Source organism: Gracilinanus agilis, chromosome 3, assembly GCF_016433145.1.
Source record: "Gracilinanus agilis isolate LMUSP501 chromosome 3, AgileGrace, whole genome shotgun sequence".
In the NCBI taxonomy this organism is placed as follows: Eukaryota; Metazoa; Chordata; class Mammalia; order Didelphimorphia; family Didelphidae; genus Gracilinanus; species Gracilinanus agilis.
The window spans coordinates 69,290,831-69,310,919 of record NC_058132.1 but is presented as its reverse complement, the minus strand read 5'-3'; the positions used below and the strand labels follow the sequence as shown (position 1 = coordinate 69,310,919).

At 39.8% G+C, this 20,089-nt stretch overlaps 1 protein-coding gene across 1 annotated transcript in view; it reads left to right on the top strand.

The window, feature by feature from the left end:
• MATN1 (matrilin 1) overlaps positions 1-5,157 on the top strand; it is an 88,755-nt gene extending 83,598 nt beyond the window's left edge. Inside the window, exon 8 of the mRNA XM_044668749.1 lies at positions 5,042-5,157. Within this exon, the coding sequence (XP_044524684.1) occupies positions 5,042-5,157 (116 nt within the window). The remainder of the gene's footprint in view (positions 1-5,041) is intronic.
• The last annotated feature ends 14,932 nt before the right edge of the window (positions 5,158-20,089 follow it).

Below are 20,089 nucleotides of genomic sequence, written 5' to 3'. Positions count from 1 at the left end.
AGAGAGAGAGAGAGAGAGAGAGAGAGAGAGAGAGAGAGAGAGAGAGAGAGAGAGAGAGAGAGAGAGAAGCTCTGCCCAAGTTCCTCTGCCTCGCTTGGGTGAGGGAAGGGAGGGTGGTCAAGTGCCCACAGAGAGCACTCTGCATGCCATCATTGACACACATGCCATAGGTTCACCAATACTGTCTTAGTTAAATCAATTCATCTCTGGCTCCAGAGTGGATGATGATGGAAGGAGTTTAGGAACTAAGGCTTTGGAGCTTTAGGGTGGAGTCTAGCTGTATGACTTTGGAAGAATCCTTTTTCCTCTCTGGACCTCAGTTATCTCATCTGTAAAATGAGAGAACTGGACTAAAAGTTCACTAAAGTGTCCTCCACGATTCTATCATTATCTTCTATCGGTACTGCGAGGGGTGGGCATGAGACACTCTTTTGATGGAGTCTCTTCAGACTGGGAGAAGAGGGCACTGATGTTGCCCAGCTAAGCAACTGCCTTTGATCATTCCCCCCTCCTTGCTTCTTTCCTCAGCTACCTAGTTATGGTGCCGCCCAGCCCTCAGTCCATCCACTGGACTCCAAGGTCCCTCATGGTGACATTTAAAAACGAGGAATCCAAACATTCTTTGCTTTCAACACTCACTGCAAATTGAAACCAGAGCTGTGATTGAAAAAGGACTGTGGGCACCTGGCTCCACTGACCTCTTGCAGGGGTCCTAATGACTGGAACATCTTCAAATTTATTTGGAATCAATTCGTCACTGTTTCAGTTTAGGTTGGAGGCGGCTGGGCAGGAACTGCCAGAGAAGACAAGCGAGAAGTCACCTCTGGGATGGTGACAAGGGTCCTAATGTGGACAGGACTTCTTGAGACTCTCCTGGCACCACAGAGGGCTGAGATGCCCGTGTCTCTGGACCTCAGCTTCTGCGGACAGTAACGCCGGGTGCAAAAAACACCCCAAAACCCCATTTCACTTTGTGGCTGTGAAGTCTAGTAAGGGAGTTCAATGCATTTACTCTCTACTAGGCACTGGGCTCTGGGGACACAGAGACAAAAATTACAAAGAGGAACGTGGCCTCCAGAAGCTGCCATCCTACTCTGGGATACAGAACATGCACAGATAAGCCAATGCAAGCTGATATAATACAAGCAAAGCAAAGTGTGGTCGAAAGCTATTTCTGAGATTATTTCCCTGAACAGCATCTGCCCGGCTTCACTTTGTATTTTTTTTTAACCCTTACCTTCCATCTTAGAATCAATACTGTGTACTGGCTCCAAGGCAGAAGAGCAGTAAGGGCTAGGCAATGGAGGTTAAGTGACTTACCCAGGGTCACACAGCTAGGAAGTTCCTCAGGCCAGATTTGAACCTGGGACCCCTCATCTCTAGGCTTCATTCTCATTTCTCTGAGCAACTTTCCTATTCCTCATGCCATAGATATTCTCCCACCCCCTCCCTGTCTCTTAGAATCCCTTGGTGAGCAGAGCCTTAGGGAAACTCCATCCATGAGCTTTGATTGCATTGACTTGAGCCTGGTTCATAGGTCTCAGACTTGATGGGGGTAGGGTAGGCAGGAGAAGAAAGGGTTAGGTGAGGGTAAGGAAGAGATGGATGGAGAATCGAGTGAAGTGAAACGTGATTGGGGTTGTTCCCTAAAAGATTGTCCAAGAAACACCTGGGAAGCTGGCTGCTGCTCTCGTTATATCTTTCCTCGTCTCTCGTTCCCATCCTTCCTGTGTCATCTTACAGCCTTCCTTTGTGTGAGTTATAACATACTCTGAAAAAGGACGATTGCTTTAGGCACATCTGGCCTGCCTTTATTCGGGCTGGGAAGTCTTTCTCATGTCCCCAAAGGCCAGAAGAGATTGGGGCAAACACAGAAAGGAGATGCTGCAGGGCAGGAAGGGATGCCTCCCCCAGCACATGAGCCCCATTGCCATGATGAGCTTCTGATGGATAGGAAAAAGGGCAGGCAATGAGAGAGACTCCCTGGTCTCTAGCCCTTAGTAAAAGCTCACGAGGAGTAGTTTGGTGCACTAGAAAACCCTTCAGACTGGTAGAGCGCCAGGCTTGGTGTCAGGAGGTTCTGGGCTCAAATCTGGCCTCAGATACTTCCTAGCTATGTGACCCTGGGCAAGTCACTTAACCCCGATTGCTTAGCTCCTTGCTGCTCTTCTGTGTTAGAATTGCTATTAAGACAGAAGATAAGAGTTAACAAAACAAAACAAAACACCCTCCGGATTGGGAGCCAGGAGTTTTATGTTTCTGTCTCTGTCACTAAGTGACCATGTGGCAGCCATGTGTTATGGTAGATAGTGGGCAGGAATTGGAGTCAAGTAGACCTGAGTTCAAATTCTTCTTTAGACATTTATTAGCTCTGATCACAGCCAATCCTGCCAGATGGGAGGAAGGGAATGTTGATATTGGTGTTGAGCTGGAAAGAGCTCTGGAGCTGCAGTGAGCAAGACCTGAATTCAAATTCAAACCCAGATACTTCCTAGCTGTGTGACCCTGGGCAAATAACTTAATCTCTGTTTGCCTCAGTTCCCTCAACTATAAAATGGGTATGATAATAGTACCTACATAGGATTATTGTGAAGATCAGATGAATTAATATTTATAAAGCATTTAGTTCAGTACCTGGCACAGAGTAGATACTTAAAAAAGTCTTGTTCCTTCCCTTCTCTCTCCCTCCCAGCCCCTCAAAGCAGAGCACGGCCTTCGGGAATTTCAAACAGCATCTCCTCAACACTAGAGGTCTTTCCGACTATCACAGTGCCTGCCCATACAGAACTCACTAGAGCCTCTTTGAGTCTCAGTTGTGGCTTTTGTAAAGTGGGGATGATAATGCCTATCACAAAGGTTTATCAATGGACTCCTGGATTCAGAGCTGGAAAAGACCCCAGAGGCCATCTAGTCCAATGCTCTCATTTTACAGATGGGGAAACTGAGACCCACTGAGGTTAAGTGACTTATTCAAGGCCACACAGATAACCAGCATCAGAGGCAGATTTTGAATGTTGGGCTTCTGATTGTTTCTACTTTTGATGGGAATCTCAAGTGAGATACTATGTTGAAAGCACATTGAGAATCTTAAAGTGGTAGATAGTGTTGGCTGCTGGGGGTGATTTTGGGAATTCCTGACCCACAAAGAGCTGTGCGGAGAAGCTCCAAGCATTTGAGTTAATTTGGCTTTGCCACTTCCAGAAGGAAGAAGAAGCAAGTGATACATATTGGTTGGCAAGAGAGATCCCTAATATCTATTGAGAAAGACTCCATCATTAGATCTTTGTTTTTTAGTGTATCTAAATGATAAGGTGGATGCGACTTTCTTCTTCTTTTTTCTCAGTGTGGTCAAATGGATACAATACTGAACTGAGGAGTCAGAAAACTTGGTCCAGGTCCTGGCTTTGCCTCCAACAGGCTGTGTGACCTTGGCTAAGTCTCTTAACTTCTCTCAGCCTCAAGTTCCTTAAGTATAAATCTGAGATAATGGCATCTGACACTAATTAGCTGTTAGATCTTGGACAAATCACTGAATCTTTCTGAGCCTCAGTTTCCTCATTATTCACAAACCAGTTAATATCTGTCACTCTTCAGCTACATGACTTAACATCTCTGAGCCTCAGCTTCCCCAATTATAAAGCAAGGAAATCTGTCCCTACATAACGGTGTGAACTTGGACAAGCAGGTTAACTTCTTGGGATTTGACTTCCTTTTTCCTCTTTAAAACAAATAAAGTGGGCTAGTTGTTGGTGAAAGTCCCTTTCAGTATTAGATTCTATGGTTAATATGTTCTACTTGTCCTATGGAACCTTCCAGGATGAGGACAAATCAGTCTGTAAGTTAAATGTTTTAACAACTAGAAAGCTTATTGAACCCATTTGTCTCAGTTTCCTCATGTGTAAAAGGAGCTTAGAGAAGCAAATGGCAAACCACTCCAATATCTTTGCTAAGAAAATTCCAAATGGGGGCAAGAAGAGTCAGACACGATCGAAAAGACAGAATAACAACAATGCATGATAAAAATGTAAAGGATTCAGCTCTCACTTTTCTATGATGTTTGGAAAGTCTTCATACCTTCATTCATTTAAAAAAATTCTTACCTCTCATCTTTAAATCAATACTATGTATTGATTCCAAGGCAGAAAAGAAATAAGGGCTAAGCAATAGAGATTAAGTGACTTGCCCAAGGTCACACAGCTAGAAAGTATCTGAGGCCAGGTTTGAACCCAGGATCTCTCATATCTGAGCTTGGCTCTCACTCCACCGAGCCACCTAGCTGCCCCTTATTCATTCATTTATTAAAAACCCTTACCTTATGTTTTAGAATCAATATTAAGTATTGGCTCCACAGCAGAGGAGCATTAAGGGCTTGGCAATGGGGGTTAAGTGACTTGGCCAGGGTCACACAGCTAGGAAGTATCTGAGGCCAGATTTGAATGTAAGGTCTCCCATCTCTAGTCCTGGCTCTTAATCCACTGAGCCACCCAGCTGCCCCCTATTCATTCATTTTAAAACCTCATTCATTCATTTGTTTTAGCTTTGCTTTTCCAGCACAACAGAAATTAACATGTGCCATGGAAAGAAAGGAAGTCAAAAATCGTAAGCTAAAGCAGAACCCCAGAATGACAGCATCTTGCTCTTTGGCCAGTTGAGGCCAGGCCATTCGTAGGTGAATCCCAGAAGGCCCCTGCAGGGTCCCATAGACCCAACACTCTATTAGCAGCAGAGTTCATTATCTTAGCCGAATTGCTATGTGACAGGGGCACAGTTGGCCTCTGTGCCCGAAACGACCCATTAGCAAACTGGGGTAGAAAAATCTCTCCCCTCTTCCTGAGGCACTGGAATACTTGAGTAAGAATTTGTCCATAAAACATTTAGAGCTGGATCTCTGAGAGGATATTGGGCATCCATCATCCTCTTATTCTTGGCACTGCCTTTATCATGATTTATTGTTATGTATTGACACAACATTAGGAAAAGGCTTTCTTCTAGGGAAATCAAAGGGGCTTTTTCCTCGCTGGCAGTTTCACATTTCTGGTAGGACTGAAGTGGGGACGAGGGGTGTCCGACGGGGCCCACACGACAAGGGATGCTCTTTGCCTTGTTTCAGATCAGGTGCTGGGATTTCTGGCTCTGCTGACCCACGAGGTGATGTAATTGACTGGCTTAAAAATCAGGTCTGTGTGTTCTGTGGGTCGTGCTCGGAATATTGGTTTAAATGCCATCGCAGTCAGTCGCACTAATTCATTAATTTTATTTTTACATATACTTGCATTCAGAGACTCTTGGACCATAACACATAAATTTATGCAAATGGCATTCCAAACAGGAGGGCTGAGCCACAAGCATGGAGGATGCTTCATTTACTCATGACCACTGTCTGAGCAAGGCTTTCTTAATGCAATTCTAGCACCGTTAACAGATGTGGGAGGTGTAGAAGGATGGATGGGACCTTCTCTGGGCTCATGCCATAGGCAGGATCATCGATTCCGTGGAAGGTATCATAAACTTCTTATTTTAGAGTGAGGAAACTAGGTCCCAGAGAGACTGAAGTGATGGATCCAAGGTCACACAGTAAGGGGCAAAAGAGGAATTTGAATCCAGATCCTCAATGGAGAGCCAATTCTATTTCCAGGGTATCACACTGTATTTCAGGGTTGCAATAGGTACCTATCTAATAAAGGGTCAGGGAAGTAGGTTAATGCATTTTTGGGGCAGATATGCCTTATTTGCATATCTGCTCTCATTACACAAAGGGAGAAAACTGGGAGAACCAATGGGATTCCTTGACAAAGTGAGGGTGCCAATTTTGGCTTCTGTTGATCTATAATTGGGTGGGAAAGTTTCTAAACATGGATTATAGAATTTAAAACTGGAAAGGATCCTGAAAGTTATCTACTCTCACCTCTACATTTTGCAGATAAGAAACATAGGCCCAGCAAGATTAAGTAAGTTGGCCAAGATCACACAAGTACTAAATGGCAGGGTCAGTATTTGAACTCAGGACTTCTTAGCTCATATCTATTCCTTTTTCCATTACATTATGCTTGATCTGGAGCTGATTCTCAAAAGGGTATTTAACATCGTCTGGGCCCCTAACATACTCTACAGTCTCCCAACTCTATGCTTTCTCTTAAGCTGTTAACCTCTCCCTGGAAGGTGCTCTTCCCCTTCTTTACTTACTGAATTCCTACTTATCCTCTATTATTCCATCACCTTACTATAAAAAATCTTGTGGTCCCCTAATCTGCAAGAACTCGTAGGATCTCAAATGACATTTCTTTTGTATCTCAAATACACTTATATAGAGTCAAGTATAGGGTACAACTGGGTGATTCAGTGGATAGAGAGTCAGGCCTGGAGGGTGGAGGTACTGGGTTCAAATCTGGCCTTAAACACGTCCTAGCTGTGTGACCCTGGGCAAGTCACTTAACCCTCATTGCCTAACCTTTACCACTCTCATGCCTTGGAAAATTGATTCTAAGAAAGAAAATAAGTCACTTAACCCCCATTGCCCACCCTTACCACTCTCCCACCTAGGAGCCAATACATAGAAGTTAAGGGCTTAAAAAACAAGTTAAGGGGCAGCTGGGTAGCTCAGTGGAGTGAGAGTCAGGTCTAGAGACAGGAGGTCCTAGGTTCAAACCCGGCCTCAGCCACTTTCCAGCTGTGTGACCCTGGGCAAGTCACTTGACACCCATTGCCCACCCTTACCAATCTTCCACCTATGAGACAATACACCGAATTACAAGGGTTTAAAAAAAAAACAAGTTAAACAAAAAAGAAAAAAAATGAGGACTCAGTGGATAGAGAGCCATGCCTGATGGAGATCCTGGGTTCAAATCTGGCCTCAGATATTTCATAGATGTATGATCCTGGGAAAGTCACTTAACCTCCATTGCCTAGCCCTTATTACTCCTCGGCCTTGGAACAAATACTCAGTATTGATTCTAACACAGAAAGTAAGGGTTTAATAATAAAAAAAAGAACCATCATAGCCCAATGAATGGAAAGTCAGCCTTGGAGTCAGGAAGAGCTGGGTTCAGAGCTAGTACCTGACACATAGAAGTATTAGACTTGTTTAATCTCTTTATGCCTCAGGCAAATCTTTAAGATGATAAGTTGTGTTGTTGGAAGGAGTTCTCTAGGATTATGAAATGGGTTTGAATCAAATGCACTACTCATGGAAGAGTTCTTGTGTTGGTGTCATTACCTTGCTAGACTATAAGTTCTTTGAGGATAAGCAAGCACTGTATCTTCTTTTGTAGAATATATGCATCTCAAGGGAAGAGAATTTTTGTTTCTTTTGTCTCTATACCTTTAGAACCTAGTACATTAGCTTGTATGCAATAGTCACTTAATAAATGCTTGTTGGATTGAATTGAATTATCTAAACTTTTTATCTCTTCTAGGGATTTGCATAGTGTTTTGGCCACAGTAGAGACTTAAATGGTTGAATGAACAAAAAATCACACATTTTCAGAGGAATGAATGAATTAATGTAGAGGTTTTTACCTTTTTGGTGTTATGGATCTCTTTGGTACTTTGGTGCTGCCTACAGACCCCTTCTCAGAACCCTGCTTGTAAATGGATTGCATAGGATTCCAAAGGAAACAAATTCTATTGAAATGGTTATCAACATATTAAGAAAGCCAAAAAAATCAAATTCATGGGCCTTCTGTTAAGAAGCCATGAATGGATAGTTTCTGTATCTGAATCTATAAAGCTAGAATATCCTTGTTCGTGTGTGTGTGTGTGTGTGTGTGTGTGTGTGTGTGTGTGTGTGTGAAGGAAATTAGATGTTCATTTTGCCCTCACTCCAGCCTTTCTCTTTCCATTCCCCCTTTTTTCTACTTTTTCTACTTTTCTAATTAGGAAATAGAGAAGGCAATTATCCTGACCACCAAAGAAGTCTTAATTTTTTTTTTTTTGTGGCACTGTGGAGGATGGGTACAGTTGAGTGAGGAGAGGTAGAGAATCAGTGTTGGAGAAAATGAAATTGTGCTGATTACAATTTATGTTACATATTCTCAACTAGGCCCTCACTGCAGCAAGGCAATCATTTTATACCTTCTTAATTGATAGATTTGTGATATTTCCATTCCCTCTCAAATGAGAACTTTGTTTCATATTTCACTGAAAAAATTGAGGCTATTTGCCAAGATCTTCTCTTCTCTTTATTCCACATTATCTACATTCCTTCAGATACTATTTCCTCCTTATTATCTGTCTTACATAGTGAGGTGATTCTTGCTAAGGCAAATCCCTCTACAAGAACAAACAATTCCATTATATCCTGTCTTCTCCAGCAGATTTCCTCCTCTATCATCCTCATTCTCTCACTTATCTTCAATCTCTCCCTTTCTACCGGTTACGTCCTTACTATTTACAAATATATTCATGTGTCCCCATCTTCAAAAAACCCTCACTTGATCTTTCTATTCACACTATTTCCCTATATTTCTCATCCCTTTTGTAGGCTAATTCATTGAGAAGGCTGTCTGATAGATACCTCTACTTCCTTCTCATTCTCTTCTAAACTCTCTATCCCCTAGTGCTCTGTCCTTGACTCTCTCTTCTTCCTCTATACTATTTTATTTCATGATATAATCAGCTTCTATGGAGACTATCATCATTTCTAAGCAGATAATTATCATATTTATTTGTCTAGCCCAGTGATGGCAAACCTTTTAGAGATGGCATGTTATGCTGCTGCCCACATCAAGTGTCAGTTGCACTCTGCCCCAACCTTTACTTCACACAGGGGAGGGAGGAAGTGCTCCCATTAGGCTGCTGGGCAGAACGGCGGGTGAAATGAGGAATGTCCTTAGTGTAAGGGGTAAAAAGGCGTTTTGGTTGGGTGAATATTAAAAGGTTTGGTTGCCAGGGAATTGAATAATTTTCAATCCCCAATTAAAGAATAACCTCAAGTCAAAATGACTTTTATGGAAGTTTATTTACAAATGAGAAGAGGAAGAGAAAATAAAAAAATGAGAGAGAGGCTAGGACTGGACAAGTAATCTAATACACTGAGTAATTTGCTCCCAACCCCCTTGTTCAACTCAGGCAGATGTAATTAGTCCTTAGTCGAAGGGGGCTTAGCTTTGAGCCCAAGGCTGGAGGGCTAGAGATAAATGAAACAGGAGCTTCAGTCACAGAATCTCTTTTGAAAGAGCAGTTCCTTTAGAAAAGTCTAGGAAGATTTAGTCTTTACACTCACCACGTGTAATTCCAAAGGAGAGATTAACAGCAATCTCACTTAGTCCAAGATCTCAGCCAGTGGTTGGAGCTCCTCTAGGTCCAAGCTCTCAAGGTCCCAGCCAGAGCTCCTTCAAGTTCAAGCCACGAACAAGAAAAGTGCTACAAGAAGTTGTCACTCTCTTTTAAAGGGGTTTCTTTTGTGTCACTTCCTGTGCCTTTCTCTTAGTTTACATGTCCAATCACAACAGACACTTTTCTTAGGACTGCCCAGGAGGCACTCACTCTAGCACACGTGGGTCACAGACCTCCCAACTTGTGAGTTAAGTGGAGTTATTTACACTTTTGGTGATTAGATTTGAGAATGGGCAAGGTAAATTTAATTTCATTATCACATTAGTGAGAGTAGAGAGGGGGAAGGGAGTGACCCAAGTGCTCTGCTCCCCTCCAGCTTTGTTGCCTGTGAGTCACCCACCTGTGCATTCCCATTGGGTTTAGGGCAGAGGGGCGGATAAGGTGAAAAAATGTCAGGCATGGTGGAGAGGGGGAGGGGAGCATCTTTGTCTGAGTTCCTCTGCCTTTCTAGTAATGAATTCTGGGAGATAGAGAGGGAGGCTGGCTGCATGCTCATAAAGAGCACTCTGTATTCCATCTTTGGCACCCATACCATAGGTTCACCATCACTGGTCTAGCCTCTCTGCTGACCTCCAGTATCATATCTTTAGCTATTAGACATCTCAAACTGGATGTCTCATAGACATCTAAAACTCAACATGTTCCAAACTGAGCTCAGCATCATTCTCTCCAAAATCTCTTCTCATTCTAACCCTATTACTGTCAAGAATACTACCATTTTCCCAGGTACCAAGGCTCACAACCAATGTATTGACTCCTGCTTTTCTCTCACTCCCATATACAATCAATTTTTAAGTCCTATTGTTTCTGTTTTCTTAACATCTCTCCTATACATCCCTTCTGATATTGCTACTGCCTTGGTGTAGGCCCTCATCATTTTAGTCCTGGACTATTGCAGTCACTTCTGGTTGATTTCCCTGCTTTGAGTCTCTCTCCTTCCAGTCTACTCTTCATCCAGTTATCATTTTGACCTACTTTATGTGAAAATATGACCATATTTTTCTATCCCTTCAATCAATCAATTAATCAATCAACTTCAGTGGCTCCCTATTACCTCCAGCATCAAATATAAAATCCTTTGATGACTTTTGCCTATGCTCATAACCCGCCTCCTTCCTACCTTTCCAGCCTTCTTACACCTTACTTTCCATTATTTCCAGCTCTGAGATTCTGTGTTTCTATAGCCTACCCTTTTCCTGAATCTGCATAAGCTGGATGAATTCTATTCCCCAACCTCCCCCATCTTGTTTTCATTATTCTTGCTAAGTTAGCTGTATTCTATCAACTAAGATATCAGTTTCTTGGTGGTGTGAAGCCATGTTTCCATTTTTTTAAAAATTCCTCCTACATCTTGGCACAGGTCTGAACCCAAAGTAGATACTCACTCAATATGGGCCTCCTTATATTCCTCCCTGATTGTCCTTCTTTTTTGTCCACCAAGGACAAGCAGAATGCTGCCTGTTAGAGGAGAGCTGGCAGCCCTGGAAGGCTGCACCCCCATCATGCCACATCCATCTCCAAAATGAAATCCAAGTGGGAAACCAAGTAGAAGAAAAGTGGCTTTAATCTCTTCCTATCTGAATATCATTCCACTGCCACCAGAGGAGTCCTAAGTGGCAGGGATGCAGGCTCCATTCCATCCCCATCCTTTGGTAGGAACCAATTAATTCTCAAAAACTTTAGACCTGCCTGATTCTTTTTCTTTTTTTTTTTTTCCATGCAGCCAGTCCAGTGCCGGTGTTCTACATCTCCTAGGCAGTGTTATGGCAAGCAATCGCCTGTAATGAGGGCATAAAGCAACATCTCCTGAACTTCCCTTGCCAGTTATATTTGGAACTAACGTATGTGTTCCCAAATTACATGTTGAAAGTAGCTGTTTCTCCCCTTATTCCCCTCTTTTCATTCACAGGTCCTGTCTACCAGCCCGATTTCTACTTTTGGAAACAACAAATGCAAATTCAGATCTAAAGTCTTTCGAGGTAGGGAGCTCAGCAGAGAGGCTATGAATAACCTCACCAGGCAGAGAATTTCTCTCTCAAATGCTCCTTCAAAGTCACCTGACAAGATTGTTGAGTTCCACCTTGTTCAGTCTTATTGTCCCCATTTTTAAGAAGGGGAAACAAAAGTAGCTATCCAGAGGAGCACTGAATTCCAGAATCTTAGTCAAAAGGGGCCTTAAATGCCATCTAGCCTACCCCATACCTGACTAAGAATCCCCACTACAACTTACTCTCTGTGGCTCTACTAAAATACCTGACAATGGCCATTCAGCTTTTGTTTGAAAGTTACCAATGAGGGAGGAATCTGATACTTCTCGTGGAAACCCCTTCTAGTTTCAAACAGTTCTATGTGGTATTGTGTAGAGAGAACTGGTCTCAGAACACCTAGGTTCAAATCCTGCCTCTGACACAGACTGGCTGTGTGACCCTGGGCAAGTCATTTAACCTCTAAGTACTCTAGGAGATGTTCTTAAGATTGCAAAGAGGGTGCTAATCTGTGTGTGTGTGTGTGTGTGTGTGTGTGTGTGTGTGTGTGTGTGTGTGTTAAAGACCTCATTTTCAGTCCTTATTCTTACCTCCATCTGCTTAATCATTAAGAAATTTTGCTTTGCCTAGGGTCTAAATTTGACCCTGATTCTTCTTTTCATTGATTCTACTCCAGTGTTCTGCAGTCAAATATAACAGGTCTTATGGTCATAGGATCATAGATGTAGAGTTGAAAGAGACTTTCATTTTATAGAAGAGGAAACTAAGGGGCAGAATAGTGAGGTGAGTTGACCAAGATTATCTAAGTAATAAGTATTGGAGCTAGAATTTGGATTCTGGTTCACTGATATCAAATCTAGTCCTCTTTCCATTCTACTCTGAATCCTTCTTCCCCAAGACATCCCTTCTAGTTCTTGAAGATGCCTATCAGTTCCTCCCACCAAGTCTTTTCTGCTTCAAGTTAAATTAATCAATCAATATTTATTAAGCCCCTACTATGTGCCTGGTACTCTGCTAAGCAATGGGGACACAAAAAGAGGCAAAAGATAGTTCTTGCCCTCAAGGCACTTACAGTCTAAGGGGGGAGACATGTAAACAAATATATTCAAAATAAGATATATAAAGAATAAATAGGAGATAATCAATAGAGGGAAGGCATCGCAATTAAAGAGGGGTTTAGAAAGCTTCCTATAGAAGGTGAGACTTTATCTGGGACTTTTTTGTTGCTCTGAAGGTTTCCTTTATTTTTACAAAATGAGAGTTTCCAAAGAAGTTAAAAGTGCAGAATTATGATTGCAAAATTCTCATTAGAACAAATTGTAATCTAGCAGTTCTTCACATAAAGTAGATGAAAAATCACAGAAATATGATAATGTCAGGCAAGGAAGACAAGTCGATAAAGTACAATTATCTAAGATATATATATATGTGTATACATACATATATATACATACATATATATATATAATTTTCATGTAAACTGTAAATAGCCAAAACAAACAAACAAAAAAGAGGTCAGTAGGTGGAATAGAGGAGAGAGAATATTCCAAGCATGGAGAACCATTTTGGTTGCCACGTTCTTGACACACTAGTTTACTGATGTCACCTCTAAAGTATGAAGTCCACAACTGAATCTAGAACTAGACACATGCTTGAGCAGGGGCAGAGGCTAGTGGGATTACCAGTTAAACTTTGACTATTATACTTCATTTACAAACATCTGGTTTGTGGCTGCTATGACTCTACCCTTAATGTATATGAAGATATGCTTGTTGTTTAAACTTTAATCTGCAAGTTCTCCCTTTTCTCTTAAAACAAAATCAAATTGATATTGCCGCCTGATAAATGTAGACATCTCTTCACACATTTGTAAGTGCCTACTGGTCCTCATAGAAATAAAATCTTCCGGTATATAAGGGATTAAAAAAAAGTCCAGAATATTAACTTGTTAACTGTATCTATAGTATATCTTTAGAGACTGGGGACTGGGTCAGTACATCAAAGAGTTCAATCAGAGAATCAAGACATGAACAAATTTATATTTTATTTATTTGGATTAATTAAAAAATAAAAGTCCATTTATCTCCCTTTCTTGCCTCACTTTCCAATTGAGAAAGGAAAAATACAAACTCTCTGTAACAAACATGTATAGGTGAGAAAAACAAATTTCCATATTGGCAAGGTCAGAAAGAATCTCAAACTATACTCTGAGACCATTAGCTCTGTATAAGGAGATGCACAGAATGTTTCATCAGGTTCTCTGGAATTATAATTGGTTCTCATGATGACTAGAACTCTTAAGTCTTTCAGAGTTGATTGAATTTAAATTATTTTACTTGTTCTGCTTACTTCACTCTGCATCAGTTTATTCAAGTCTCTCCAGGTATCTCAGAACCCATCCACTTCATCATTTCTTATAGCACAATAGTATTTCATCACATTTACATATCATAACCTGTTCAACCATTTTCTATTTGATGGGCAATACTTCAGTTTCCAATTCTTTGACACCACAAAAAGGGTGGCCATAAATATTTTTATACATTTAGGTCATTTTCCTCTTCCTTTGATCTCTTTGGGGGCATAGATGCAATACCACAATAGTGGTATTGTTTTATTAAAGGGTATGTATAGTTTAATAGTTTTTCAGGCATAGTTCTGGATTCCTTTCTAGAATGGTTGAACCAGTTCATAGCTCCACCAACAATGCATTAATGTATCTGGTTCACAGAGCCCCGCTGGCACTCATGCCAATATTGCTAATATGAGATATATGTGGCAGAACTTCATGGTTGTTTTTATTTACACTTCCCCAATTGTTAGACGTTTTAAACATTTTTTTTTCATACTGACAACTTGGGTTCCTTTCTCTGAAAACTGCTTGTTCATATGATTTAGCCTTTATCAATTAATTCTCCACCAAACAAAAATATACTTGCTTTTTGTTTTTGCCATCAAGGGCCTTAATAGTTAGTGACCATGGGGTAGCTATGTGACTCAGTGGATTGAGAGCTAGGCTTAGAGATAGGAGGTCTTGGGTTCAAATTTTGTCTCAGACACTTCCTAGCTGTGTGACCCCATCCCTTATCCCTTAACACTCTTCTGCCTTGGAATCAATTTTGATTCCAAGATTGGTAAGTGTTAAAAAAAATAGTCGATGAGTACCTTGCAGAGGAGTGGGCTACCGGTTCTATGAGAGTTTCTCAGTCTATCCAAGGGTACATCAAGTCTCTATCTCTATGAGAAGAGGCACAATAATTCATCCATGGGTTTATTTAGATTTGTTCCCCCTTCATGTCTCTCTTTTTTGATCCTCAAGCAATTATAATGCTCAAAGAGGTAATAAATAAAATTACTTCCTTATCAATCTCTTCTTTGGGAACCCTAAGAAAAAAAGGGAAACTTTTCCTCAATATACATCAGATATTAGGACCATTGTGTTTATAAGAGGAAACTAGGAAGCTGTCTTCAGTGCTGCTACATCTCCTTTCATTTCTTCACCCCAAGTTAATTGAATGCAGACTTAAAGATTTATGGGATCTGCTGTCAATAGACTTTCTGTGTGCCTGATTTTTGTGTATATGCTTTCTTTTTCCTCTCCTAAATGTTGATTTATAACAAAATAACTTGGTTAGAGAGGCATTTGCTACTAAGTATAAGCAATCATATGAATATGTGAGATTCATTATTTCTCCTTTCCATTTTAAGACAAATTGTATAGCTCCAGAAAAATAACACAAATTTATACCTCCATTTCCTAAGGTATGAGAATTGCTTCCTTCAATACAACCTAACATTGTATTAATTTTTATGGCTTCCACATTACCCAGTGCTTGGGACATAGTAGGTACTTAATAAATACTTTTTGACTATATTAGCTTTTTTAAAAACAAGGCCAGAGGAGCAGCTAAGTGGCTCGGTGGACAGAAAACCAGTTCTAGGGTGGACAGAAAACCAGTTCTGGGGTTTGAATCAGTTCTCAGACACTTCCTTGCTGTGTGACCCTGGGTAAGTCACTTAATCCTAATTGCTTAGTCCTTAATATTTTTCTGCCTTGGAACTATTACACAGTATTGCGTCAAAGACAGAGGGTAAGGATTTAAAAAATAAGGCTAGAAATGTTTATTGAAGGAGATAAAGGATCATTTTGAAATCATCAACCCCCACTGAACATTCTTATTTAATCTGAAGGGTGGCTTTCATTCATCATAGTTGGCTCTTAGCCCTGTCTTCCTCTATTTTGATGAATGTTGTGAAGTCTGTTAGTCAAAGTTGAATATATAAGCTGGACATAAGCAAGACATGTTCTGTTCATATGTATTCTGAAGGAAGATAAAGAAAATCATGTAAGAAAGATGACTAAATCTATTACAAATAAATTTATGTCAGCTAATCTCATTAGAAACCTCACTATAGCAAGAAAATATTTTATTCCTCAGTTTAAAAAAAAATAATCCTTACCTTTAATCTTAGAATTAATACTAAGTATCAATTCCAAGGCAGAAGAGTAGTCAGGATTAGGCAATGGGAGTTGTGATTTGCCCAGGGTCACACAGTTAGGAAGTGTCTGAGGCCAGGTTTGAACCCAGGGCATTCCAGCTCCAGGCTTGGCTCTCCAGTGACTGAACCACTTAGTTGCCCAAATAATTGATTCTTTAAAAAATTATTTGTTCTTACTCTGAACTTAAGAAAACCTAAACAAAGCGAACATTTTTTATATATGACAGAATATAAGGAGTATTGTATATCCAACCACAAATCTCATTATATAGAGCTTGCTTTTCTTTTAAAATATATAATAAATTCAATATGTAACTTTCAAAGCTGTCCTGCTTATCTGTGTTTCTTTTTGTCCTTTCTTTTCTTTTCTGTGAAATGAAAAAAAATTTCTAGGATTCCCTTTTTTTTTCTTCTTTGAAAATACCATTACCATGGCTCTTCTCTACCTAAATCCCCCATCCCCAGAAAAAAAGAAAAAAACTTCTTGGAACAAATATTCACAATTAAGTAAAACAAATTTCCATTGACTGTGTGAAACTATATCTTATTCTTCATTTTTTTTTGTTGAGAAGTGGGTAGCATGCCATATTATTAGACTTTGGAACTATGGTTAGTTATTGTATTAATCAGAGTTCGATGTTATACAATTGTTTTCCTTTAAAATGTTATATAATTTATACTTTTGTTTTTATTGCACAATTTGTTGTCTAGGTTCTGCTCATTTTACTTGTAGTAATTCATATGTATGGCACCCAAAGTGGCTTCAATTGAATTGAACTGAATTGAATTGAAATGTGGTCTCAATTGAACCATATATATCTCTCCCCTAGGCTGTCCTGCTCTCTCTCTGTCTCTTTCCTGTCTGTCTCCCCCTTTTCCCCTCTCTGTCTCTCTCTGGCTCTGTCTTCTCTGTCTCTGTCTTTCTCCCCCTCTCAGTCTCTGTCTCTCTATCTCTCTCCCTTTCTTCTCCCCCAAGGTATGGAAGAATATACTCCTACTGTTCATTGTTGTAATTTCCAAGACCCTACCAGTGTATTTACACCAAAATCCATCCTCATGATACAATTAACTCTTAAACATGTAATACATTAAATGATAAGGCAAGAATAGGAACAGTTATAACATTTATTCAGTAGAAATAAAAAATAATCAAACATAAAAGTACCCATAAACTTGGGTCATACTCTCCTACCAATTCATATTGTATCCATGACCATACAAAAACTTAGTTAGGAGAGAGGTACTTGAGTAGGGAAGCCCATGTGCCTGGGGCAATACATGACTTTGGTTTTCTGGCCTTGATATCCTATGTTGAAAACAGCTTGTACCATGTGTCACATGCTAGATAAAAAATGTTTCCTTGCTATCTACTTTCCTTCTGCTCCTCACAATTTTCCTTCTAGGCAAAATTGTTGTTGTTTTACTCATGGAATCTTTTAGCACACAGCCACCCTTGGCTGGGTGCTGAGGAGGTGTTACACTTTTAAAAAAGTAACCAATAGTTCCATTTCGGAAAACTAATAACCTCTTTGGATCTACTCTTTGACTCTGAGTATTATTTCTCCATCTCTAGCAGTAAGATTGTAGAGTTGTTCCTCAGTCAGTTCATCAAAATCCAAGGAATTTCATTTTATACAACCAGCTCTCATGAAAGCCAAGTGTCTTCTTACAGCAAAGCAGATAGAAAGCTTTTCTTTCTCTACATGGTTCCCTCTTTCAAACCAGGGGGTGACATAGGCATCTTGAAGGTATTTCCACTCTATCAGACTGTAAATGGTAATAGAGAATATCAAACTTGGATAAATTTCCAAGTTGCAGCAGGATCTAGCTCTCCTCCAGTGAAGCAATTGCACAGCCTATGTAGTTTAGGCAAAATTTTAGAACATATCAAAGGAATGGCCTGTGAACATTCAGAGGGGGAAACTGTGATCAGTAAAAGCCAGTTTAGCTCATCAAGAACATGTCATGCCAGACGTCTCATTTCCTCTACTGGCAGGGTTATGAAACTGGTATATCAGGAAAATGCTGTAGACGTTGTGTATCTATATTTCAACAAGGCATTTAACAAAGACTCCCATTATCTTTGTGAACAAGACAGAGAGAAATGAGCTAAATAAAAGTACAGTTAGATGGATTTAGAGCTCAAAGAGCAGTCATTAATAGACCAATATCAATTGGGAGGTAGGGCTGTTGAGAAGAGCCTTGGAGATCTATATGTGGTCAAATGTTCTTTAATCTATTTTTATCAGTTGCTTGGATGAAGTATAGATAACACACATATCAAATTCGCTGGTGCCAAATTTGGGAGGAATATCAATATTGGGTGACAGACTCAGTATTCAAAAATATCTCAATAAGCTAGTATGAAGAGTCCAAAAGGCAGATGATTTATGTGGGTTTATTTTATATCCTACAACTGCTGGAGTTATTAATTGTTTCAATTACTTTTTAGTTGACTCTTTAAAAGGTTCTTTTAAATGGAGCAACAAATTACCTGCAATGTTCCTTATATTGAAATCTCAGGCCTTGTATTTATACATATTACTATTATTATTACATTAAATGATTTAAGTTGGTTGATCAGTTCCCTGTGGTTCCACTTTGATTTCTTCATACAATTCCCCCTTTTCTTCTTTGTGGGAACTGTTTATGTTTGCATCTTGAGGGTTTAATTTTTGACAACTTTTCATCCTTCTTGGCCTGACTTCCCCTATAGAATTTTAGACTAAGGCATACTTCCAGTATTCCTCTGAAGTCTTTGAATTCTGCTCTCACACAATCTAGGGTGCATTTCAGGCTATGCCTAGTTTTTCTCTTCTGGGCTATCAAGAATTCTAAGATAGAGTGCTCTCTTTTTCTTGAAGATTCCAATTATTTTTTCTTCAAGAACTTATTCCTTCTCATTGGTCAAAATCCATTCCCCTTGTTACTCCCTCTGCTTTTTGATGTCTGAAATAATAACTGTGGGAAGTCAAGAATTTATTGGCTACTCTACTTTTGTTTGAGAATTCACTTTGGTGGCAATATAGTTATTTGAAATCTAGTTATTTCTCCTTCCTACTATACTGGTTGTCCATCCCAGGTTTTTGGTGACCCTCTCAAACTCCTCAACCATTTTCTCTTTCTCTCCGAATGTCTTTAATACAATACCATTTCAACATCACTTCATTTTCTCCTTCTATTGATATTTACCCAAGTCATACCTTCCCCCCCGGTCTCTTGGCTATATATTTCTTAATATTCATCATTTCTCTTACCTTCATAAGGTATTCTGTTGTTTTTGAATCAAGTGTGTGTTTCTAAAATTATTCTTATTTCTGAGATACTTATGTTTCCCTAGTCTAGAGATTGCTAGTCTCAGTGATAGCAAAGAAGGTGAATTTTCCCTCTTTCATTATAGAAATTTTCTCCCTTAATTTGTCATGTTTATTATTCAGGCTTAGCAGATATATACATACACACATGTATGCATACATACACATATGCATTAATATTTACATAAACATATATACACAGATATGTGTATAAATGCACACAGTGTATCTGAAGCAATAGGTTTTTATGTTAGCTGCCTTCTTGGGTCTTTTCTGCTCTGAATTATTGAGCCTATCTACTGCTATTATTCTTTCTCTGTAGTAGCTGATACTGTCTAAGAAATATGGCTTGGAAGATAAATGTAGAAAGTTTTATTTCTTCCCCTCCCTTTTCAATTTTAAGCCCTTTTGATCAGATTTGAAAGACTCAAGGTAAATAAAATTTTACCAGTCCTTGTTAAGTGTATTCCATCCTGGGCCTCTAAGAGTCTATCATTTCTATATTTTAAGCTATGGTTCAGAAGTCAAAATTCAGTCTTCAGAAACCATCTTCTTAACCAGCTCTTCATTTCCCATATCTACTCTTCTCTTTAGAAATCTCTACTTCAATTGACAGCAATGACGAAAACACCACCTCTGCCCCAAAGTTCTTCAATTTCTTGGAAGACTGATTTACCAGGGCTTCATACTATCTAGCAATGATTTCTAGTTTCCTTTTGGCAGCACCCTTTATCACAAATGAATCACAAGAAACGGGTAGTGGTTGCTATATCTGACATATCTCTTGGGACTCTCTCATCATGTCTGGGATATATACCCCCAAGAAATGGTAGTGGCACATTTCTCTGTCATATTAATCCAAGTATACACATGACATAGCATGTCATCAGTAGTGAACCACCCACCAATACTCCTCCACTTCTTCTTCTTCTTCTTCTTCTTCTTCTTCTTCTTCTT